At 42.1% G+C, this 25,371-nt stretch overlaps 1 protein-coding gene across 1 annotated transcript in view; it reads right to left on the reverse strand.

Moving 5' to 3' along the window:
- cpne2 (copine II) overlaps nt 1–25,371 on the reverse strand; it is a 167,275-nt gene that overhangs the window by 122,061 nt on the left and 19,843 nt on the right. Inside the window, exons 2-4 of the mRNA XM_034177110.1 lie at nt 9,711–9,890; nt 4,651–4,725; nt 4,298–4,369 (exon numbers count right to left, since the gene is read on the reverse strand). Coding sequence (XP_034033001.1) covers nt 4,298–4,369; nt 4,651–4,725; nt 9,711–9,890 — 327 coding nt within the window. The remainder of the gene's footprint in view (nt 1–4,297; nt 4,370–4,650; nt 4,726–9,710; nt 9,891–25,371) is intronic.

The following is a 25,371-nucleotide window of genomic DNA, read 5'->3' on the forward strand; positions in this document are numbered from 1 at the left end:
CACGTGCCCGTGGCTCAGAGGACAGTGACAAGGAGGAGACACGAACGAGAGGATTAGAAAAATAGAAGTATTTATTTACAATAGTTAAATTAAATATTAAAAGGTGCAAAAATGTGCAGCTGTGCAAAAAGGCGCTCTGTTACCGGTCGGCGCAGCAAGACGTCCTAGAAAGAGAGGGAGAGAACAAAATGAATTAATTGGGCCCACTTAAATAAGAGACAGGGACACCGGGCCCAGGTGCCCTCATTATGGGCCAGCCCCGCTACAAGACGGCGGGAACCGTCACACCCTCCCCCTTCAAAAGGGAAGTCCACCTAAGGACTTTCCAAACCAATTGCAAACAGCACAATTTTTTCTTTTTTGTTAGTAGTACATTATATTTTTTTGTTGCACCAAAATTACATTTACAGCTTACCTATATTCAGCTATACATTTTTCTCTTTACAAACTACTTTAAAATCTGATAGGACTAAGTTTTTTCTTCTATTTTCCATTATCAAACAAGAGAAGTTCTACCATTTGCAAGGAATCAAATTAGACTTAGCTATACAAGGCCAAAGATGACACCAATTGGTAAAGTCACAAGCTTAGCACACGTCCTCTACTGCACCTCCAGAGTTCCGGCGCCTGAAACAACGAAGTCACCATGAGATGGGACCCACTTGCGCACCAACAGACCTTCCTGCATGAAGTACCCATGAGCAGCACTCCGTACCTTGTCACCTGGAAGAACATTTTCAAACAAAACTGAAAGAGTTGGATCAGACTTTTGATGCTGACTCCATTCCTTCACAGAGACAGATGCGGGGAGCTCGGGCAACAAGACTGAGCTCTCAAGCACATCCGACTCAGACGCAGAAAACTGAGCGCGCGTCACGACACAAGCTGGAAACACCTCTGGACACTGCTCTTCAAGCAGAGACGATGAGTGTGGCTCAGGGGTCACCACGGGCAAAGGAGACCTCGGCCACACCGCACTACCAACCAAATCATTGCCTAAAAATCAATGAAACTCCAGGAAGCGGCAGAGCGGGGCGTACGCCTACAATCACCAGACCATTAATAAACCCACATTCTAACATAATTGTGTGCCTCGGCACGGAGACCACACCCAGCTCCATCCCATGCATAAGGACAGAGTCACCCGTTTCTGTAGCGGAGGAGAATGGAAGCACAGAAGCCACTATAAATGAGTGTTTAGCCCCTGTGTCACGCAGCATCTTAATATGAACACGCTGCTCGCTCCCCACAATGGACACATACGCATCATGGATGAAAGGCGCAAAAGCTTTATCGAACTTTTTCCTGGACTTATTGTGTGAAGCTAACAGAGCAGGAGATGAAGGTACGTACATTTTACGCCTGCTTTTAGACTTGAGCACAGGACACAGACTTCCAGTGGCCCATTGCCTGACAGTAATTACATCTGCTAGAGTGCCCTCTGAATGAAGCAGAGCGACCCTGTGCAAAGGTCTGCGAGTAGGAGCGACTTTCACTGACTATAGGTGTTGGGTATTTTCTCCTCCAAACATTTTTAAACCTTTAACAAGACAAACAGAGTCAAGAAACACCAGTGAGACAGAAAGTCAAATATTACGCGCGGAGTGCGGCCAGGCTGTACACCAAGGCTACACTAAAGTCTGGCCTGCTTTTCCGCTCTTTTTATTAAGAGACGCCCTCATCACATAAACAAGAAACTTGTCCTAAGGGTGGGGGTAATGACGCAAGACAAGTTTCTTCCCATAACATAAACGCATACGTCAAGTGCAGCTGTAAGGAAGAACACTTCAGGTCAGCACATCTCGTTCGTCTGTTGCAGTTATCAGCTGTTTTGCATCTGCCTGGAACACTAAGCATCACAATCAGTCAAAATTCAACCTTCAGTTCTTTTACTCCCAGTCGTTAGCGGCTACGAAAACAAAGTTATGTTATAACAATAAGTACATCCAGTCCTTCATTCCCAGTTCAGATTGACCCCAGAGTGCTAAACAAAATTGAATTCTCAGGCTTGGTTAAGACAGGTGCAAAACAGCACAACACCGTTCTCATGAGAAAGAAGACAAAGCTAAAACAAGGTTGAATAACACATACATTCTCAGGGTGAAGTGCAAACAGCACAACACCGTTTTCATAAGAAAGAAGACGAAGGTACAAATGTTTAACAGTGATAACATATATATATATATATATATAAAATCCTTAACAATAGGCTTGGTCCTAAATGGAAACATTTCACCCATAGCCCCCTTGTAAGTCAGGACAAAATCATCTGCCAGCTCAGCTGCCTTCAGAGCGGTGCTGGGTTTCTGTTCAGTAACATAAGTAGCTACATGCTGAGGAATACAGTTCTTAAACTGCTCCAAGATCACCAACTCTGACAAACCCTCAGAAGTGTCAATATTCAAAGCAGAACACCAACGATTAAATTGACAGGTTAAATCTCTAACGAATTCCACGTGAGTTTGACATTCATTTTTCTCAAAATTCCTGAATTTGTGACGATAAGCTTCTGGGACTAATTCGTAGGATTTTAGAACCGCAGCCTTTATTTTGGCATAATCCAGACACTCTGCAGCGTTCAACGCAGAATAAGCCTCCTGGGCACAACCAGTAAACACGGACTGTAACAAGAAAGCTCTATCACAATCCGCCCAATTTTTAACATCTGCAATGCGCTCAAACAAAACGAAAAAAGTATCTGGATCTTTTTCATTAAACTTTGGCATTAGGTGAAGACTAGCACCCACGTCAAACGTGTTAGGAGCAGGCCTACAAACAGCAGAGGAAAATGATTCTTCACTCAGCTCGCCTATAACCTTACCATCCCGAATCAAATTCAATTTATAGTGTTCCAATTCCAATCTCATTTTTTCAGGCTCTTGTCTGACACGTTCCAATTGAACCTCTTTTTCAGCTTCAGTTCTCAGTCTCATTTGTTCCAATTGAAGTTCAGCATCTTTTCTGCTTTTCTCTTGTTCAATATGCAGCAACATTAATTCCTTACGCTGCTCAAAACTCAGTCCATCAAACGAAAGACAGCTCGGGTTTAGAATTGACATATAAACCCGACTGTTGCTCTCCCCCTCTCAGGACACCTTTATTAAAAAGCGCAGCAGTGATTATATTTCTAACATCATCTTTGCGTATATTATTTTCCACTGTAATGCCATAGTGTTTAGCTATCTGCAATAAGTGTTTCTTTTGACAATTTTCCAAAAAAAACTTTCAGAAGGAGTGGAGAAAAATGCGAAACAGAAGCCATGGTTACAAAAAAAAGTAATGTGAACCGAACTGAATACAAACTGTCAATCTCACATAACCAAGGCTGAGGGCCAGCGCGTCCCTCGGAGTCCCCCGCCCTGAACTACTTAACCCCAAATCTACCTGCTTAACCTAGTCTTCTTGCGGTCTCATATGGTGGGTATTTATGCGCTAAAACCCGATGGGTCTGAGCAGCGACCAGCAAGCTGACAACCACCAGAACATCCCAAGCCGAAGCTTGTAGCCACGTTCACCGCTGCCCTCACAAAACAAAAGCAGGCAAATCTCCTTATGAGAAAAGCCACTAAAGCCTAACGAAGGACTCTGAAACACCATGCAGCATGAGACAGCACTTACCTTCACCTCGGATCAAAAAAAAAAAAAAAAAACACAATTTAACTTCAAACCTCTCGCGTGTCCCCACAAACAAATGAATGAACGAACGCGCAATCAGCAGGTGTGCACTGGATTCTAATCATGTAATCAGCGCGCGGCAAAGCCCCAACGCAAAAAAACAGGCCTAAAAACAAACTTTAACCAAATAAGAGTTACAAAAACTAAACGCGCTGACTACAAAAATTAAATTTAAAGGACGAGCCCCCACTCTTGTCACGTGCCCGTGGCTCAGAGGACAGTGACAAGGAGGAGACACAAACGAGAGGATTAGAAAAATAGAAGTATTTATTTACAATAGTTTAAGTCAATAAATTAAAAGGTGCAAAGATGTACAGCTGTGCAAAAAGGCGCTCTGTTACCGGTCGGCGCAGCGAGACGTCTTAAAAAGAGAGCGGGAGAGAACAAAATGAATTAATTGGGCCCACTTAAATAAGAGACAGGGACACCGGGCCCAGGTGCCCCTGATTATGGGCCCGCCCCGCTACAAGACGGCGGGGACCGTCACACAAATAAACCACACTTGGGTGGAAAACGCACCAAGATCCAAGTCAAAAACTCCAAACAAGGTCGGAATGAAAACACCCTCAATGTGATTTTGCTGTGTGTGTGTGTGTGTGTGCAGATGCTTCTAAGTGACTACCTTTTTATCCAGTTTACGCCCACACAAGGTCAAAGTAATGATTCTGTTGTCAGACAGCTCCTGAGCCGTTATCTAAAGGAACAGTTATAATCATGATTATGAGAAAAAAAATACTGGGACCTATCAAATTTAATATCAGTAACAGCACCATCAATGAGAGTGAAGGCAATGACTTTAATAATATTTTCATCATCATTAACATTATCATCAACAATAGCATCTGTTGCTATTATCATCAACAATAGTAACTTTTGTTAAAATCATCTACAAAATAACCAACATGAACATTGTGTGATAAAAGAACACTTTTGTCAAAACGACGGCATTGTGGATAGAATGGAACTGATTCTTACCGTAATTGATCCTTTGCCTGCTGGCTTCCCATTGGCCAAAATCAATGGTCTGTGAAGTTTCTTATTGGACACAATCTAGCAGACAATAGGACAGACACTCAAAGATCAGGAATTATTCAGTATTGTATGATTATATCTAAGAGATATATAATCATTGGACCAAAAACAATTGACCTTGGCTTTTGATCTTGACTTTAATTAGTTTTTCTCAAAAACAAAATCAAATCACCTTGTCCTTAGTTTCATCCAAATTGGATAAAAATCTTTCAGTTTATTTTATTCACACATGAGGAGACGCACAGGACTGAAAACAATATGCTGCGGCATGCACATGTATTAAAAATTAAAAACAACAACAAAGGAAAAAAGAACCTATTCTTACAAAACCTAATCTGGATCCAAGTTTATTGAAAAACTACAGACTGATATGGACCCTATCCTTTTGCTCTAAAATTCTTGAAAAAGGGGTTTCACGGCAGCTTGTGTGTTGTGTGGGCGGCTGAAGAGGAGGTACTGCTGGCCCACCACCAGATGGCACCCTGCCATGCTGGCACCTTTATGCCCTGCAGAGGGCGCAGGGACCTGTTGGCACCAACAGGTGCACACCCTGTTAGGCCGTCATCAGCTGTCACTCTTCATCTCATCCATCACTCCATAAAAGCCTGGGAGAGACACCATAACTCTGCCGAGTTATCAGCTTACCATACAGGTAAACCTACTCAGCCGTTTTGTGCCGTACGCACATTCATTGTACTGAAGTCTTTGCAGTTGTGACATACTTGCAGCTTGTAGTTGGTTTTGTGAAAGTTGGAGGAGTTGAAGTCGCCACTCCTCACTTCTGACTTACTGAGTATAACCATTGACAATGCACATTCTCCAGTTTTCCTCTGTACTCTGGGAGTATTGGATTTATTCCCTCAGGAGGATTACTGTGTTTTTGCTGACTGTTTGCTGGGTGTACACACACCTACCTAATCTGTTTTTGCTCCTGCCAGCAGTACCAGTCTGACAGCCTTGAGCGGTGGCCACCTGGGGTACCAGGACTTGGCGGTTCTGGTGTGTTGCAGACCTCCGGCTGGCAGTGGAACTACGTGGGTCCCGGCTCTTCTCTGGATAGGCGTCTCCTACCCTCGGGCCTGCCCACGTGTCACCATTTGTTACTTAATTCGACTTTGCATATTTGGAACCCTGTTTGCACTTTTGCATAATAAATAGTAATTTATTGGAATTCCAATTGACCACTCATTTACGTCCCCTAACATGGGTCCGTGCATTCACTTTCTCAACACTGTGAATTATCTTACCAAAAATAACCTCTTTGAGCCGCTACAGTCCGTGTTTAGAATGCACCACTCCACAGAGACAACACTTACTAATGTGATGAATGATCTTGTTCTTGCAAGGGACTCTGATACCACCACAGTGCTGTTATTGTTAGAGCTTAAGCCCCGTTTACACACAGACGGTAAGAGCTCCCGGAAGCGTCCCGGAAGAGTTTTTGGCTGTCTTAAGGATCACACGCCGTTGTTAACGCCGGCAATAGGGGACGTGGTTTAGTTCCGGCTTTACCGGGAATCGCTCCCGGAATTATTCGACATGTTAAATAATTCCGGGAGCGCTCCTGGAGACCTCCCGTGATGACGAACAACGACGTGTGATACTTTTTAATCACCGTTTCATCCTGCCACTTCCTGTAGTGCCGCAGTTCTCGTCGCGCCGCGATGACCAATCAGGGACTGAATATGTAGTGACGTGGAGATGTCTGGAGTTTGACTGAAGATGTGAACATGTCCTGTATCTGTACCTGTGAGCAGGACTTATGTCTCTTTTGTCCTTTATTTTACAATCATGACAGAGTTTTTGGAGCGAGCAGCAGCACCACAGCAGCGTGGAGCGGAGGTTCTTTTAAATTTTATTTTACATGCGTGCGCGCGCGAATCGTCCTGGAGATTATTTTACTTATTAGCTACACAGCTGTATAATAAAGCAAATGGTGACTGGCTTCTAAACACAATTATGACAGAGTTTTGGGGGATAGAGCGAGCTGCAGCCCTGCAGCAAACAGCAGCAGGGAATGGACTTTCTTTTTTTCTTTCTTTTTTTTTTACGTGCGCACAAGTGAATCGTCTGTAGAGAATATTTTATTGATTAACTACACAGATGTATAATAAAACAAATGCTGACTGGTTTCTAAACACAATTATGACAGAGTTTTGGAGTGAACAGCAGCTGCTGCCTTTTCTTTTTTTTTTTCTATGTGAGCGCGCGAGCGAATCGTCTGTAGAGAATATTTTATTAATGAACTACACAGATGTATAATAAAACAAATGGTGACTGGTTTCTAAACACAATTATGACATCGTTTTTGGGGGGAAGAGCCAGCTGCAGCAAGCAGCGGAGTAAAATTTTATTTTTTTATTTTTATTTTTTTTACATGTGCGTGCATGAACGGGACAGTTGATCCTCAAACTGGGTCCTGCCGAGGGGGAAGGAGCGCTGAAAGCGGCCGTCACCCAGGTGCAGCTCCTGGAGCAAATAATGATACTCTCTGTATTGGGACCTTTCCACAGCAACTCGCTCCGTGTGATCAAGGTCCGTCATAACTTGACTCCGCCCCTTTCCACCGCGAAAACAGCCGGAACTACCGTGAACTTCGGTCTACGTACTACTCACCGACAAAACCGTCTGTGTGTAAACCAGCCCTTAGTGTTGCATTTGATACAGTGGATCATCATATACTATTAGGTAGACTTGAGAATTACTTTGGGATTGATAGCAGTGTTCTCACATGGTTGATGTCATTTATCTAATCACTGTCCGTGTTATATAACAGTATTACTTCAAATCTTGTTTCTGTGAAATATGGGGTACCACGGGGGTCCATTTTCACCCCTCTGCTATACTCCCTCTATATAGCACCCCTGGGTCAGACAGTGCAATATTTTGATATTACTTTTCATTGCGTTTCATTGTGTATTCCAATAACTGCAGATAATCTCACACATACTGACACTTTAGAGGACTGCCTGGCTTCAGTGAAAAACTGGATGTCTAGCAACTTCTTACTTTTAAATTCATAAAGTCATTAGCACTTTGAGACACAGGCATCAGTTTGACCAGCTAACATCAACATTGCACTTGTGTGTTATTCATTTTTCTAACATTTAAATTCTCTGTACACATTTTAGTTGTTGAAATTATTATTACTATAAGTAGTATTAGTAGTAGTAAAAAAAGGCTTCAAAAGTGGGGAGCCACATCCCTGCCTCGCTCCACGCCCCCTTTCCATCTGGATTTGCCCCTGCTTTGGCGTTTGAGCAAGAAGAATGGATAACGTTTATTTATGCAGATAACATGAACAGATTGACAGGTGAGAAAGTTATATCAGTGTTTTTGATGTCACATCATCCTCAGAAAGAGACTTTAGGCACTTTGGGTGGAAAAAAAGTGCTAGTTGTTAACATGTCGCGGATCAGCTGTTTTTAGCGAGGACACACAGAGCGGCTCAACTCAGAGTTGCATTAGATTACTCATTACTGAAAAAAGAGGTCAGATTAGAGTAACACCGACATCACTGGTCACCTCTGTAATATTGTGAAGACTTGACCTATCCTGTCTGTGACTGACACAGAGACACTGATTCATGCCTTTGACTCTCCTAGGTTGGCTTGCTGTTACTATAACTGTCTTATTCTCTGGCTTGCCACAGTCCAGCATCAGAGGTCTCCAACTGGTTGAAAATGCTGCTGCTAGAGTTCTGACTAAGAGGAGAAGGTTTGACCATATTAACCTAATTTTGACTTCCCTTCACTGGCCTCCTGGCTGTTCTAAAGGTTAAAAAGAAGTCAGCAGGCCACACTTATTGTGCACCTGTTCTGTGGAACAATCTGCCTGCTGAGATAAAACAGTCTGATTCTCTGGAGTAAAGCTGCTGTTGACCACTTTAGTTTCCTTTTTGTTACTCTGTTGGTTTACTTCTGAGAAATAGTTTTTTTGTGTGCTGTTAGTTCTGGCTGATTGATTGTGCTCTCTTTTTCTCTGTAGGAGGTACCCTCGTCAGCAAGCGCCTAGCTATTGGACCCCTGTTTGAGGATGCAGCCTATCCAGGACTACAACTCTACAGATCTGACTAACCTCCATACAAGCATGCAAGCCTTTTTTATGCACTGTTGCCCAATGAACTCTAATCAGACCTTTTTCATTTTGCATATTTGAAAACTTGCACTTTATTTGATTTCTGTTAACATTAGAATGGCCAAAGCAGCAGATCACCCCTCAGTGTTTGGTCTGCTTGATGTTTCTTCCTCAAAAAAAGACCTGAGAGAGTTTTTTCTTACCAGTGTTGCCTATGTGCTTGCTCAGGGGGGTTGGACTTTTGATTTGGTGCTATAAAAATAAACTGAATTGAGTCAAATTGAATGTGTCGCACAGACTATCTAGATTATAATTTATTCTACCATTTACACAAAAAGTTAAACATTGTCACCTAATTGCCTAGTTCAGTGCATTCCTGGCTAATTTATTAGCTGCTGATTACCCACAATAGGTTAAAATGGCTCAAGATTTAGAAACCTTCTCTGTTTTTTTAAGTAACCTTTACTTGTTGTGGAATTTCTGTGATCATGTCAGCATAAAATGAAACAGGCAGCACAAGGAGCTCTCAGGATTCAGACATACAATACAGTGAGATTTAATTTTGGTTGAAGCAGAAAACAGGTGCACCCGGAGAAGTTCCGACAGGTGCCGCATGCAAATGTGCCCACAGAGCCTTCTGGCTTTTCACACTCAGAGAGCCGTGTTAAGGATCTCTGCCATAATGAAAACAAAATCATAATACATACATGGCCTTTGGCTAGTCTGGGCCATGATCAGATGTTTAGTCGTGAATTTGGTGAAACACAACATCTTGTATCAAAGACAAGCAAGCAAAGGATGACCCTGGCCCAGTACACTCTGCTTTTGCAGACATGAGAAAAGCAACAATTTTTCCTCCACATTACACAATAATCTCTTCTACAACTGAAGATATGTTTGAGTAAAATGGTAAAATTGTTTCATACCACTCCCAGCGTACAAATGAATTCTCCCAGGAAGTCATGTTCGTAGAGTTGGGTAGCACACTTGTCTTCATCAAACATGGCAAAGCGAAGCTTCTGGATTTCCTCGAAGTGGTAATCCACCTGAAACTTCACTCCAAACACTGGGTTCAAGTTGTTCACAGCTGTCTCAGTGCGACCCAACTAAAAGTCATGAAAAAAAGAAACACCTTTAGTATTAGGAAAATCTGTCTTTAATACTTGAAAAATCACATTTTTTTTCAGAACTGCAACATGTAATGAATCAATACCAAAGTATCTGGATGTGTGTCAAATTAGGAGGGAAGTGTATCCTCCCAGTTCGAGCCTACGTACACTTTAAAATATAACTTTGAAGCATTTCTTATTCCTTTGTTTGTTTGTTTGTTTTAAACACACAAACAGAACAGTCATGAACACTCGTGAAGATCTTGTACCTGTACACATGAAGTGCTTTCAATGACCTACAATAGAGTATAAACAGCACATGGACAGATCACCGTGTGTGGGCATCTGTGAGAGCACTGGGAGGTACGTTTCTGATCCAAGTCCTCTAAACCAGGAGACTGGATGACTACTACTGTCTGGACATACTGCTCTTTTGTCTGTCTCACCCACAGCCCACTGAACAGCGTGTTTAAACACTACTGGACAAGGTCGGTGTATGTCTAGGTTTTATGACATGTACATCTTCAGTGGCTGGAGATCAATGACGCTAAATTTAACTGAGATTATTGGAACTGTCACACACAGAACAGTTCATCTACTGTCAGTACTGGGTTGGAAGAGTGTGTTAGATATATCTGTGTTTAATTATTGTTTTCTTTATTCGTTTTTGGTATTAAAGTAGTTATTTTACTTAGGATTGTATCCTCAGTTTTATATACTTTTCTCTGTGCTCTGATGGAATGTGCACGTCAAACTGGGTTTAACCAGTTTTACCACTTAGGACAAAGAGATTAAGGCTACATTATAAATCATACAGTAGTGTTCAGAATAATAGTAGTGCTATGTGACTAAAAAGATTAATCCAGGTTTTGAGTATATTTCTTACTGTTACATTGGAAACAAGGTACCAGTAGATTCAGTAGATTCTCACAAATCCAATAAGACCAAGCATTCATGATATGCACACTCTTAAGGCTATGAAATTGGGCTATTAGTAAAAAAAAGTAGAAAAGGGGGTGTTCACAATAATAGCAGTGTGGCATTCAGTCAGTGAGTTTGTCAATTTTGTGGAACAAACAGGTGTGAATCAGGTGTCCCCTATTTAAGGATGTAGCCAGCACCTGTTGAACATGCTTTTCTCTTTGAAAGCCTGAGTAAAATGGGACGTTCAAGACATTGTTCAAAAGGACAGCGTTGTTTGATTAAAAAGTTGATTGGAGAGGGGAAAACTTATACGCAGGTGCAAAAAATTATAGGCTGTTCATCTACAATGATCTCCAATGCTTTAAAATGGACAAAAAACCAGAGACGTGTGGAAGAAAACTGAAAACAACCATCAAAATGGATAGAAGAATAACCAGAATGGTAAAGGCTCACCCATTGATCAGCTCCAGGATGATCAAAGACAGTCTGGAGTTACCTGTAAGTGCTGTGACAGAAGACACCTGTGTGAAGCTAATTTATTTGCAAGAATCCCCCGCAAAGTCCCTCTGTTAAATAAAAGACGTGCAGAAGAGGTTACAATTTGCCAAAGAACACATCAACTGGCCTAAAGAGAAATGAAGGAATATTTTGTGGCATACCAGGTATCATGGATCAGTTTGGATATGTTAAAATACTTGAAAAGGTCATGTTGCCTTATGCTGAAGAGGACATGCCCTTGAAATGGGTGTTTCAACAAGACAATGACCCCAAGCACACTAGTAAATGAGCAAAATCTTGGTTCCAAACCAACAAAATTAATGCCTCGCAGATGTGAAGAAATCATGAAAAACTGTGGATATACAACTAAATACTAGTTTAGTGATTCACAGGATTGCTAAAAAAAGCAGTTTGAACATAATAGTTTTGAGTTTGCAGCGTCAACAGCAGATGCTACTATTATTGTGAACACCCCCTTTTCTACTTTTTTTTTTTACTAATAGCCCAATATCACAGCCTTAAGAGTGTGCATATCATGAATGCTTGGTCTTGTTGGATTTGTGCGAATCTACTGAATCTACTGGTACCTTGTTTCCCGTGTAACAGTAAGAAATATACTCAAAACCTGCATTAATCTTTTTAGTCACATAGCACTAGTTAGTTTAAATGAGTCAACACCCCCGAGTCACACTAACTGCCAGAATGCTCGTAGCACGGGCCGGGGCGGAGGATTAGCAGCAATCTTCCATTCCAGCTTATTAATTAATCAAAAACCTAGACAGAGCTTTAATTCATTTGAAAGCTTGTCTCTTAGTCTTGTCCATCCAAATTGGAAGTCCCAAAAACCAGTTTTATTTGTTATTATCTATCGTCCACCTGGTCGTTACTGTGAGTTTCTCTGTGAATTTTCAGACCTTTTGTCTGACTTAGTGCTTAGCTCAGATAAGATAATTATAGTGGGCGATTTTAACATCCACACAGATGCTGAGAATGACAGCCTCAACACTGCATTTAATCTATTATTAGACTCTACTGGCTTTGCTCAAAAAGTAAATGAGTCCACCCACCACTTTAATCATATCTTAGATCTTGTTCTGACTTATGGTATGGAAATAGAAGACTTAACAGTATTCCCTGAAAACTCCCTTCTGTCTGATCATTTCTTAATAACATTTACATTACCCTGATGGACTACCCTGCAGTGGGGAATAAGTTTCATTACACTAGAAGTCTTTCAGAAAGCGCTGTAACTAGGTTTAAGGATATGATTCCTTCTTTATGTTCTCTAATGTCATATACCAACACAGAGCAGAGTAGCTACCTAAACTCTGTAAGGGAGTTAGAGTATCTCGTCAATAGTTTTACATCCTCATTGAAGACAACTTTGGATGCTGTAGCTCCTCTGAAAAGAGAGCTTTAAATCAGAAGTGTCTGACTCCGTGGTATAACTCACAAACTCGTAGCTTAAAGCAGATAACCCGTAAGTTGGAGAGGAAATGGCGTCTCACTAATTTAGAAGATCTTCACTTAGCCTGGAAAAAGAGTTTGTTGCTCTATAAAAAAGCCCTCCGTAAAGCTAGGACATCTTTCTACTCATCACTAATTGAAGAAAATAAGAACAACCCCAGGTTTCTTTTCAGCACTGTAGCCAGGCTGACAGAGTCAGAGCTCTATTGAGCTGAGTATTCCATTAACTTTAACTAGTAATGACTTCATGACTTTCTTTGCTAACAAAATTTTGACTATTAGAGAAAAAATTACTCATAACCATCCCAAAGATGTATCATTATCTTTGGCTGCTTTCAGTGATGCCGGTATTTGGTTAGACTCTTTCTCTCCGATTGTTCTGTCTGAGTTATTTTCATTAGTTACTTCATCCAAACCATCAACATGTTTATTAGACCCCATTCCTGCCAGGCTGCTCAAGGAAGCCCTACCATTATTTAATGCTTCAATCTTAAATATGATCAATCTATCTTTGTTAAGGTGGCAGTAATTAAACCATTACTTAAAAAGCCATCACTTGACCCAGCTATCTTAGCTAATTATAGGCCAATCTCCAACCTTCCGTTTCTCTCAAAGATTCTTGAGAGGGTAGTTGTAAAACAGCTAACTGATCATCTGCAGAGGAATGGTCTATTTGAAGAGTTTCAGTCAGGTTTTAGAATTCATCATAGTACAGAAACAGCATTAGTGAAGGTTACAAATGATCTTCTTATGGCTTCGGACAGTGGACTCATCTCTGTGCTTGTTCTGTTGGACCTCAGTGCTGCTTTTGATACTGTTGACCATAAAATTTTATTACAGAGATTAGAGCATGTCATAGGTATTAAAGGCACTGCGCTGCGGTGGTTTGAATCATATTTGTCTAATAGATTACAGTTTGTTCATGTAAATGGGGAATCTTCTTCACAGACTAAAGTTAATTATGGAGTTCCACAAGGTTCTGTGCTAGGACCAATTTTATTCACTTTATACATACTTCCCTTAGGCAGTATTATTAGACGGTATTGCTTAAATTTTCATTGTTACGCAGATGATACCCAGCTTTATCTATCCATGAAGCCAGAGGACACACACCAATTAGCTAAACTGCAGGATTGTCTTACAGACATAAAGACATGGATGACCTCTAATTTCCTGCTTTTAAACTCAGATAAAACTGAAGTTATTGTACTTGGCCCCACAAATCTTAGAAACATGGTGTCTAACCAGATCCTTACTCTGGATGGCATTACCCTGACCTCTAGTAATACTGTGAGAAATCTTGGAGTCATTTTTGATCAGGATATGTCATTCAAGCGCATATTAAACAAATATGTAGGACTGCCTTTTTGCATTTACGCAATATCTCTAAAATCAGAAAGGTCTTGTCTCAGAGTGATGCTGAAAAACTAATTCATGCATTTATTTCCTCTAGGCTGGGACTATTGTAATTCATTATTATCAGGTTGTCCTAAAAGTTCCCTAAAAAGCCTTCAGTTAATTCAAAATGCTGCAGCTAGAGTACTGACGGGGACTAGCAGGAGAGAGCATATCTCACCCGTGTTGGCCTCTCTTCATTGGCTTCCTGTTAATTCTAGAATAGAATTTAAAATTCTTCTTCTTACTTATAAGGTTTTGAATAATCAGGTCCCATCTTATCTTAGGGACCTCGTAGTACCATATTACCCCATTAGAGCGCTTCGCTCTCAGACTGCAGGCTTACTCGTAGTTCCTAGGGTTTGCAAGAGTAGAGTGGGAGGCAGAGCCTTCAGCTTTCGGGCTCATCTCCTGTGGAACCAGCTCCCAATTCAGATCAGGGAGACAGATACCCTCTCTACTTTTAAGATTAGGCTTAAGACTTTCCTTTTTGCTAGGGCTTATGGTTAGGGCTGGATCAGGTGACCCTGGACCATCCCTTGGTTATGCTGCTTTAGACGTAGACTGTGGGGGGGTTCCCATGATGCACTGTTTCTTTCTCTTTTTGCTCTGTATGCATCACTCTGCATTTAATCATTAGTGATCGATCTCTGCCCCCCTCCACAGCATGTCTTTTTCCTGGTTCTCTCCCTTAGCCCCAACCAGTCTCAGCAGAAGACTGCCCCTCCCTGAGCCTGGTTCTGCTGGAGGTTTCTTCCTGTTAAAGGGGAGTTTTTCCTTCCCACTGTAGCCAAGTGCTTGCTCACAGGGGGTCGTTTTGACCGTTGGGGTTTTTCATAATTATTGTATGGCTTTGCCTTACAATATAGAGCGCCTTGGGGCAACTGTTTGTTGTGATCTGGCGCTATATAAAAAAAAAGTTGATTGATTGATTGATACTATTATTCTGAACACTACTGTACATGTCCCACTATTGCACGGGTCAGTGGCAAGAGGTGGGACCTCCCTTGAATGCCCATGGGGACCAATAAGGGAAGGATTTTGTGAAATAAGATCCGCCTTTGTTACGCTTATGAAGAGTTTTATAAAACTGCTTGTATTGTTCTTAGTTCTGAAAGGGCGGATCGCGTCTGTGAGAGACTTTCTTCAGACACCAGGCCTGATTTTCATTGTGACTTTAAATAAATTTTAAAGTGTGGAATAGTTTGAGTTTGTACTTTGTGAGGGGTAGTGTTACAGAAAGAGCCGATGGAATAACCAGTGCCACCTGGCAGTCTTCTGCTCTGCTTGATTGGCAGAGGAAGTCAGGTGTGTAGGATGGTGTAATCTCTTGTGTGGAAGCTTCAGCAAATGATAGCCTCCCTGCTGGGAGTGAGTTGGATTGTGGTCAGGAATGTTTTAATGTTTTTATGAGTTAATCATTTAGCATTGTTTTTCTTTAAATGCCCATCTTTGAACATTTCAGCGTTGGTGCACTTTTAAAGACAGATTACGTTCAGATTGGAGTTGGTAATCTGGCTAATTTAGATTCAGTCCAGATTGCTTTTTAGTCTGATAATGTTCAAGCCTGTTTTTTCAAATCTGGCTCATCCTACACACGTGTCCAAACTCAATCTAGCTCAAGCTGAATCCATCACCTTTTTTTTCTTAGTCTTGAGGTTCTTTATTTTGCCACTGGCTTGCCATCTTCTCATACCCACGCAGTGCTAGTGTGGCAGCAATATCTTCAATTATTATATGGCTGTGACACTACGCGCGCTCTAATTGGCTTACTAATTGGATTACCAGTCGGATATTTTCCCATATCGGACCGGTTTCCATGACAATCAGTCTGAAACGTGTATTTTCTTTACAAACCAGAAGCTAAAAGCGTGATTAGAAAAAGCAAGTGGGACATGAACGTACTCCAGCAGATGAAAAGCACCTGAAAAAACACAGGTTGAAAGCGTACCAGCTAACGACCGGACCAAATGTTAGCAAGCTCTTCATGGAGGTGAAGCGAACAAGTTGGACTATGAGCGGCCGGCAGCTTTCATATTCGGGCGATACTCTAAGTTTGCGTGTTTATATACATGTATAATAGCCATATAATAAAACAAATTATTACCCTCACTTGCTTGGTCTGTACGGGACTATCAGACCTCTGTGTTTACTGACAATACGTCGGTCTGATATTTCCCCGTACAGACCTCATAGGCAGTTAATAATCCTTTAATACATTCTGATTCCGACATATTCCACACAACTTGTTTTGCATCCTGGTTGCCAAATTCTTTGGGGTCCATTACCAACTGATACCAAAGACAAATTAAGACGCTAGACAAAATTTAGGCAAAGTTAACTTCAGCTTTTGCACACAACTCATATGCTGAACCCGCAAACCCAGAAATATGACATCATGATCCCAGAGTTCATCGGATTCAAGCCACATTTGCATTCACACCTCGGTGAATCCAGCTCCAAATCCAACTCGAGCCAGATTGCCAACCCCTGTTTGAATGGTGTCTGAGTTTGCTGAGACCTAGACTGAGTGCACGTGGGGAAATGTGTAAACACTCCAGGTATAGTGTTTTTAGATCACACGCAGTTTTAAATCATGGTTATTAAAATAGATGTTTTTATTGTGTATCAGAACTGGTTTAGTTTTTGGTTAAGTGTAGCATCTGTTTTAGTTAGTCTGGTTGACCCCGCAGGCCTATTAGACTCAAACACTTGGGAATGTGTCTTGTGCCCACCTGTGAATTGATTGCACTGCTGTCAAAGATATGACATCATCATTTGCAGAAATTTTTGCACTTTGGGTGTTTTGGGCCTCAAAAGATATTGGAAAGTGCACGATTCACCCTTTTTTGTTGAATGAATAAGGAAGTCTTAAAAGTTTGTTATTCTCTAAAATAAATTACATTTATTTTGCTTGGTTACTATTATTTTACTTTTTGAAGCTTTTCTTGCTAAAAGTGGAACAGACCAATGTCTCGCCTGAATGACAGATTTATTTTCAAGGCATGCCTGAGGTCAGATGACCTGTGCTGACATGCAAGTTCCTCAGGTTATCATTTCAGGATCACAACAGATTATGTCCTTCACATATCCCACATTATGGTGTCCTCCTATGGCAGTCAGTGCAGTATGAATTATACTTGAGTGCCCTAATGTCCACTGAGATGTCACTTGGATAATGACTCAATTCAGGCAAAGTTTTGCTTGAGACAAAAACAGACACTGGCATCATCGCTAAGAGTGATTTAAGCAGCTCCAGGCTCTCAATCTGTGAAGCTACAACTTCACAGTCACCCCTCAAAGAGGATGGTTTGGACAAAAGCTTGTATATTCTTTCACACCAACGCTAATGAGGTTGGAGCCCAGAGGATTCCTCCCACATGCCTGGACATCCACAGTTCTTGTGTACTTTCATGAAGAATCTGCAGTGGCACTGGATGGCAAAGTTACTGTGAGACTTGCCCAGAAACAGAAGATGAAACCACTTGATTTCATTTCACCTACTCTGACAGTTGCTGGTCAAAGTGGTTCACAAACTTTTGTTTTCTGATCTTTTTCACTCTAAAAAAAAAAAAAAAAAAAAAAAATCACTCTAAAACTCTACCAGGAAAATAAACAAAAATGAAGTTTTTGTGCTCACAGTTATTTTTTCTTTTCTTCATTCTGCCATCCAAACTGTATCGTCCGTGCTGTCAGCCTCCAAATGCTGCAGAACTTGTGTCTGTCTTGGTTTTCCACAACTACCTCCAGCTCAGCAGTACAGGAATTAGAACCAAACTTTAAGGACAGATTTCCACAGACTACGTTTGTGTTGCTTCACAAATCCGTCATGTCTTTATCTCATTTTTGATCCGTCCTACACGTTTGTTGCAGTGCGTGTAGGGAAAAAGAGAGATGGCGAGAGAGTGGATTTACGATTGAAAGTGTGTTTGTGTGTGTGTCTAGTTGCAGAAGTAAACGAGAGCACTACGCTCGTAGAGATCAAACCACCACCAGCACTAGTTTACAATTCCACAAAATATTTTGACCTTGGGAAAATTTTCAATGTCAAAGTCCTGTTAGAAGTTGCTTTTCATAAGCTAAATTAGATGTGATCAAATGTCAGGAGCCGTGTTGCCACAGTTACTTTCAAAAGTAACTTTATACAACATGTTGGCAGCTGCTGAATATAACTAATAAAGTAACTGATAATCTAACTTGGTTATTTTTAAGGTTGAGTAATCAGAAAAGTAACTATTACTTACTTTGCTGAGTAGTTACTTTGCTGATTACTCAATCTTAAGAGTAACAAACTTAGATTACTAGTTACGTTATTAGTTACATGCAGCAGCTGCCATTAAATTGCCTGTAATTTAAATACGAGGTCTGTGAGAAAATTATCCGACCTTATTATTTTTTTAAAAAACCATATGGATTTGAATCATGTGATTACATCAGCCAAGCTTGAACCCTCGTGGGCATGCAAGAGTTTTTTCACGCCTGTCGGTGACGTCATTCGCCTGTGAGCACGCCTTGTGGAAGGAGTGGTCCAGCCCCCTCGTCGGAATTCCTTTGTCTGAGAAGTTGCTGAGAGACTGGCGCTGTGCTTGATCAAAATTTTTTCAAAAACTGTGAGGCACATCCGATATCCGGATACCATTCGAGAAATTCAGCTGGTTTTCGGTGAAAATTTTAACGGCTGATGAGAGATTTTGGATTGTTTCTATCGCTGTAAGGACCTCCCACGGAGCAGGACGTCGCGCAGCGCTCCAAGGCGACGTCGTGAGAGAACAGAGAACTTTCAGAAGAGGTCGGAATCAGCAGTTTATCCGGACATTCCACTGTTTAAGGAGATTTTTTTTAATGAAAGACGTGCGGACAGATTGGCGCGTCGGCCTGCCACAGGAAAAACACCTCCGTTGGAAGCCCTAAGGACAAGTTGGAACATGCCCTGCTGTTAAACAATTTCTCAGATACTCACTCAACTGAAAGCCACCAAAAGCCGCCTGGATTTTACAAATGGTTATCAACACGGAGGTCTTTTTCCTGTGGCGGGCAGGCCGGGTCGGATGCAGCCGGCTTTGAAGGTCGTAGCCCAGACTTTGAAGGTCGAAGCAGAATAGAGAACAGAAAAGGAAGAGAGGAGACGGGAGGAATGCGACCACTCTTGCTGGAGTCCCAAGCCTTATCTCCTAATCTTTGACACTCGTGAAAGGTCACCGTGCTGCTTTTTTTAAAATTAAGGTAGAACTAAAGGCCCCTTCACACATAGTGCGAATATGTACAACTCCAGGGTGACAACCGTCGGAGCAGCTGGTATGAGCACACCATGAAACATCGCACCAATGGGCAAGCGTGCACAATGCTGATGTGATGGTTCGTGCACATGGGAACACAGTGCCACCAGCTGCACGATGTGTGCAGCTGGTGTGAAGAAAAAAAAAAATAAAAAAAAAAAATACATGCTCTGACGGTTCCATGCATGCGGAAACACAGCAGCTTTTCCCCAGCAAATAAAAAAAATACATGTCACCCACGGGATTCGAACCTGCACCTTCCAAAGCTCCGATTGCCAGTCAAACTTTAACAAGTGAGCTATCATCGCTGTCCTGTAATGCTGCATTTACACATAACGACGACAAGTCACGAATGCCACGAAGTATACATTCTTGGCCGCTGATCACGAATGTGATTATGCGGGGCAGAGGCGTCAGGTGTCCTCAGGAACTGTTGCAACCTGTTACCACACGTTACGATTAATGGCACGTGTTGCTGGAGAATTATCAGGAACCATTATGTACGGTCAAGAATAGTGTTCTGCGTTGTTGCGCGCTATTGCGCGTAACAGTGCATCGTTATGTTCTGTCACGTTGTGAACGAGGTAAATTGTCTACACACACACACCCATATTCATCCAACGAATTCAGATCGCTCCAGTTTTTCAGAAGAACTTTGTGACTGCATGCGTAGTTGGGTTCTGTGCCATGGAGTGGTGCAGAGAGGAGGAGGAGGAGATGGACAGAGCCAGATGTGTGGCTTCATGTGGCTCGCGTCTTGCGCATTTTCCCAAACATCAGGCACATGCAGCAGGTGGAACACCTACAGGAGCGTGCTGAAGAGCACTGAAATGAGACTTTTAGCCAACTTGGTGTCAGCAATCAAACTGAATGCGATGCAGCAGGGTTTAATTGTGCGCGCGCTTCTTCCTCCGCCGGACTGGAGGAGGTGCAGAGATGTCTGGCTGCACATGACTCTCCTCTCGCTCCTCTGGCTCAGACTCATTCTCCCGCTCATCGGTTACAACAGCAGGTGAAACACCTGCAGGAGCGTCCTGAGGAGCTTCAGCAGGAACTGTGGAACGACACTTGGAGCCGAGTTTAATTGTGTGCATGTGACAGAAAACTGATTCGTCGTGGTGCGCAGTGAAATGTGACGCCGCGTTACAAGTCGTGTCAAAGCTTGATGGTTTCCGTGTCACTTCGTAATAACGCGTGACAGTTTGGGCTCCAAGAACCATCACAGGAACCACTACAAACGCTGTCACATTCTATTAAGGATCACTACTCATCAAGACGGATCAACACGCTCAGTTGCGACCTCAACAACATGAGACAAAATGAGGGTGGTGTGTGACATTCGTGGAAGATTTTTTGACAGGCAAAAACATGCTCCACGAATATCAAGAATATCACGCACCAATACGCACTATTAAGAAACCTATTCAGATGCGTTAGGTCACATTAAGAATGTCATGAATGTGTCAGGAATGACAGAAAAATGACATTCGTAATGTGTCTTGCTTATGTGTAAACGCACCTTAAAGGTGCTGAAAACTGCCTCATATCAGGAAGCACATGGACATATTAAAAATAAATAAAAAGATGCACCATATAAAACATTGCATTATATTAAATCCCTCTTATCAAGAGGCAATACAAATATGATCCATCGGTTCATCTGTAGATGACCCATGGTCACTGACGTACAGTCATGAAATGACATGAATAAGAAGCAGTTTGCTCGTCCCATTCATATCCACATCTGCTGGTGCATCTCGAGCCGGCCCGCGCGCATCCTGCTGACGCGCTTGTCTTGTGGATGGTGTGCCGCAGGACACCACATCAGGGGGAACAGAGCTCAAGTGGGTGATGTGATGTGAGATTGCCTGCTGCATGCTATGATCTGATCATCTGATGGCCCGTTTCAACCTGGGGGCAGCCTGTCCATGTGCACGCCGTGTGTGCGTGCACTTGCTTGCTGCAGCCCGTCACCACAGTGATATATGTTTTTATTTATGTCCACTTGATGACAGCAAACAGACACACGCACGTCACAGTAGTCAGTTGCTAGTCCATATCTGTCCAAACATAGTACTGTCCAGAAGAGGAAAAAATCAGGCAGAAGAGAAAAAAACTGAATCAGGCAGCAGAAAGACAACAAATATGGTATAATTTGTTGGCATTAAGCACCAATGCACCAAGTACCAAACTAAGAAATACTAAGGTGATTACTTCATGACTTGTAGCAGCAGGCACAAACTGAGGTGTCTGCTGAGATCAAAAGCTGCTGTTTCATTCACACAGGTGTCTTTTGTAGGTTTTGACGCCAATGAGGCGCCACATGTCTTTTTAACTCAACATAAGTGCTAATTGTGTACTTATTAATATAAGGAAATAAAGAACCTATGTGTATGAGGAGGGAGCCCAGTCTCACGTCAATACCGTCACAAAATGCAGCACATTTTCTTGACGAGGTCACTCCTCACTGACTAATTTGGCAGTCAAACCCTAACCCTAATCATAACCCTAAAATACCAACCCCACCCACCATCTCACGGCAAGTTTTCATGATACCATCATGAAATATATTTTGATACCATCACAAAAAATCTACAACTTTTTGTGACGGCATCATGAACTACAGGGTGACCTAAAAAAAAAAAAGAAAAAAAAAAGAACGCATAAAACAATAATTACGTAATTAATCCTACAAAGGTCCAGCAAATCTTCAGTCTGTGTAGGATCATATCCCAAAGTTTCAGTTATCTTGATCGCTTTGCAAAGAAGTCATGTTCTTTCTTGGCAAAATAGGCCTCTAGGCAGTCTTTTCCTTGGTTGACCAGGACATGTTGGTGAAGACGATAGGAACAACAGTCTTCAAGGAATTTCAAGAAATTTACTGGACCTTTGTAGGATTTATTACAATTGTTAAGGGTTCTGTTTTTTGTTTTGTGTGTGTATGTGTGTGTGTGGGGGGGGTAGATTAAATCAGTTTTTGTGATGGCATCACAAACTGGTGTAACTGGCGTGAGACTGTGTTGGAGGTTGCATGCTGTGACGGCAGCAATGCTTTCTGGTTGCAGTTGCTCTTTTCTACCACTAGGTATGCATGGAGCTTTCTGTTTATTTCACACATTTCTAAGTATAATTACGCACAAATCTGTACATACATGCAAACTGTTGATAAATGAGGTTTCTGGTCTTCATGGATATGGTTTGTGGTCACTTCCTCAACAGTCTCCAAGCTCACTCACCTTTTTTCACCACTTACCCATTAAGTTTGTGCGTTTCTCAGATAACCACACCAAGTATTCCATTGTTCACACATGGGCATGAAGCATCACATCCACAATCCATAAATAATACAGGTGTGGGGGACTTGTTTCAGGGTGTTTTGAGCAAGCGAATAAAGGAGGTGGTACCCCTATCAGAGACTAAAGCCACCTTGATACTTGCATGCATTTAACTGCCACACAATTCATTGTGCCAGTGCAACCCGCTGTGTTCCGCTGGACGCCGCGCTTTGTGCTGCTGGACACTGTGTTATATAAAGGGATATGGAATCACCTCAAAAGTAATTATTTGTAATAATTATATTGTAATGGCTTGGTAAAACAGTTGCATTTTCATTCCTTCTTATGAGTATCTGTAAAATTACGTAACATCTCGTCATAATCGTTCAGATGAGGTGCGCTGTGATGCGGTGCGCTGACGCAATCACTTGCACGGACACTCAGTGTTTTTGAATTGTTTGCACAATATTCACGTGTAGTTCACAAAATTAATGTGTGCCAGAGATTTTGCACATTTCCAAATTTTCTTTGCGCACTTGCACGCAGCCGCGCACAGTTTGCAACTGTTTACAATGGGTTTACTCTCTGGCACGACAGACTGATCAAATTCGTGCAAGTGTCAAGGGACCTTAACACCAGTTGGTACGCTCAAGGAATTGGGGGAGGAGGGTAAGCCATCACCTCCCCCCCACCCCCCAGCTTACACATGCAAGTGTTAAACAAGCACGGTTGAAGTTACAAGTTCAAAATGCTTATGTTAAATATTTAATGCAAAAGACCTGCTTTAAATCTCATACATGTATTCTCATAAGAGCAACACCCCCACCCTGCTTCGCATCACGAGGGACGTGACTAAATGTGTACACCGGTGGGCAGGCCTCATTTAAGGGGAGGACAGCTATAGGTTTAAGCCAGGTTTCACAAACCCAAACCAATTTGTAAGATCTGCATTCAAGTACACTGCTTACCTGGTGGAATTTTTTTTTTTCGCTTGCCCTCCAGCCATCTCTATGAAATATGCTGAGAATCACACATCTTTTTGCCTAACTAGGTCCTGATAGCAGAGATCTATTTCAGATGTAAAAATTTGCTGTATTTCCCGGATACCTACACACACACACAAACACAGTGCAATTTTTATCTTATTTTAAACAGTGATTGGCTGAGTTGGGACAGTCAGTGTAACAGGTTGAAACACGACTGCCAGCTTGAACCTTAAGGTGACAGGTTCTAACAAAGTACTATTATCTCACAGTATGATACACCGTAATCGTACGAGGTCTGTCAATAAAGTATAGGTCCTTTTTATTTTTTTCAAAAACTATATGGATTTCATTCATATGTTTTTACGTCAGACATGCTTGAACCCTCGTGCGCATGCGTGAGTTTTTCCACGCCTGTCGGTGACGTCATTCGCCTGTGAGCACTCCTTGTGGGAGGAGTCGTCCAGCTCCTCGTCGGAATTCCTTTGTCTGAGAAGTTGCTGAGAGACTGGCGCTTTGTTTGATCAAAATTTTTTCTAAACCTGTGAGACACATCATAGTGGATACGGTTCGAAAAATTAAGCTGGTTTTCAGTGAAAATTTTAACGGCTGATGAGAGATTTTGAGGTGATACTGTCGCTTTAAGGACTTCCCACGGTGCGAGACGTCGCGCAGCGCTCTCAGGCGCCGTCGTCAGCCTGTTTTCAAGCTGAAACCTCCACATTTCAGGCTCTGTTGATCCAGGACGTCGTGAGAGAACAGAGAAGTTTCAGAAGAAGTCGGTTTCAGCATTTTATCCGGATATTCCACTGTTAAAGGAGATTTTTTTTTAATGAAAGACGTGCAGATGGATTGCAGCGTCAGCTCGCAGCTGCCGCGACGCTCCGCCACAGGAAAAACACCTCTGTTGGAAGCCTTAAGGACAAGTTGGAACATGTCCAGCTGTTAAACAATTTCTCATATACTCACTCCACTGAAAGCCATCAAAAGCCACCTGGATTTTACAAATGGTTATCAACACGGAGGTGTTTTTTCGTGTGCCGCCGCACCGCGCCGGCTGCGTCCCGACGCGCAGACCCGTCCGCACGTCTTTCATTAAAAAAATCTCCTTAACAGTGGAATATCCGGATAAAATGCTGAAACCAGGCGGATGACGTCACCGACAGGCGTGGAAAAACTCACGCATGCGCACGAGGGTTCAAGCATGTCTGACGTAAAAACATATGAATGAAATCCATATAGTTTTTGAAAAAAATAAAAAGGACCTATACTTTATTGACAGCCCTCATATATAAGGAAGCCAAAAACACAGGGTGAAGGAAAGGAAATGGGGTGCAGATGTAGTACAGAGAGAAACATCGTCATCACAGCACTTATCCAGTGACGTGAGTTCAGAGAGCAGAACTGCACTTTGTGGTTTAGAAACTGTTGCCGTGGCAGCTCATGTTGCAGTGAACCATCTCTTATTTGAAGGTCATGAGAATCTGATTGATTGTTGTTGCAGTTTATCGCTTTCTGTTCTCTTTAAGTCACAAATTATACAACAACAAAAGGCAGTAATATAAAGCACAATTCAGCATTCTGAACTAAAAAAGGTGCAATCACACCAGAGTTGTCTGTTTCATTTGTGCACTCTGCTCATGCTGGCCCGCTGTTCTGT

Source organism: Thalassophryne amazonica, chromosome 8, assembly GCF_902500255.1.
Source record: "Thalassophryne amazonica chromosome 8, fThaAma1.1, whole genome shotgun sequence".
NCBI classification, from domain to species: Eukaryota; Metazoa; Chordata; class Actinopteri; order Batrachoidiformes; family Batrachoididae; genus Thalassophryne; species Thalassophryne amazonica.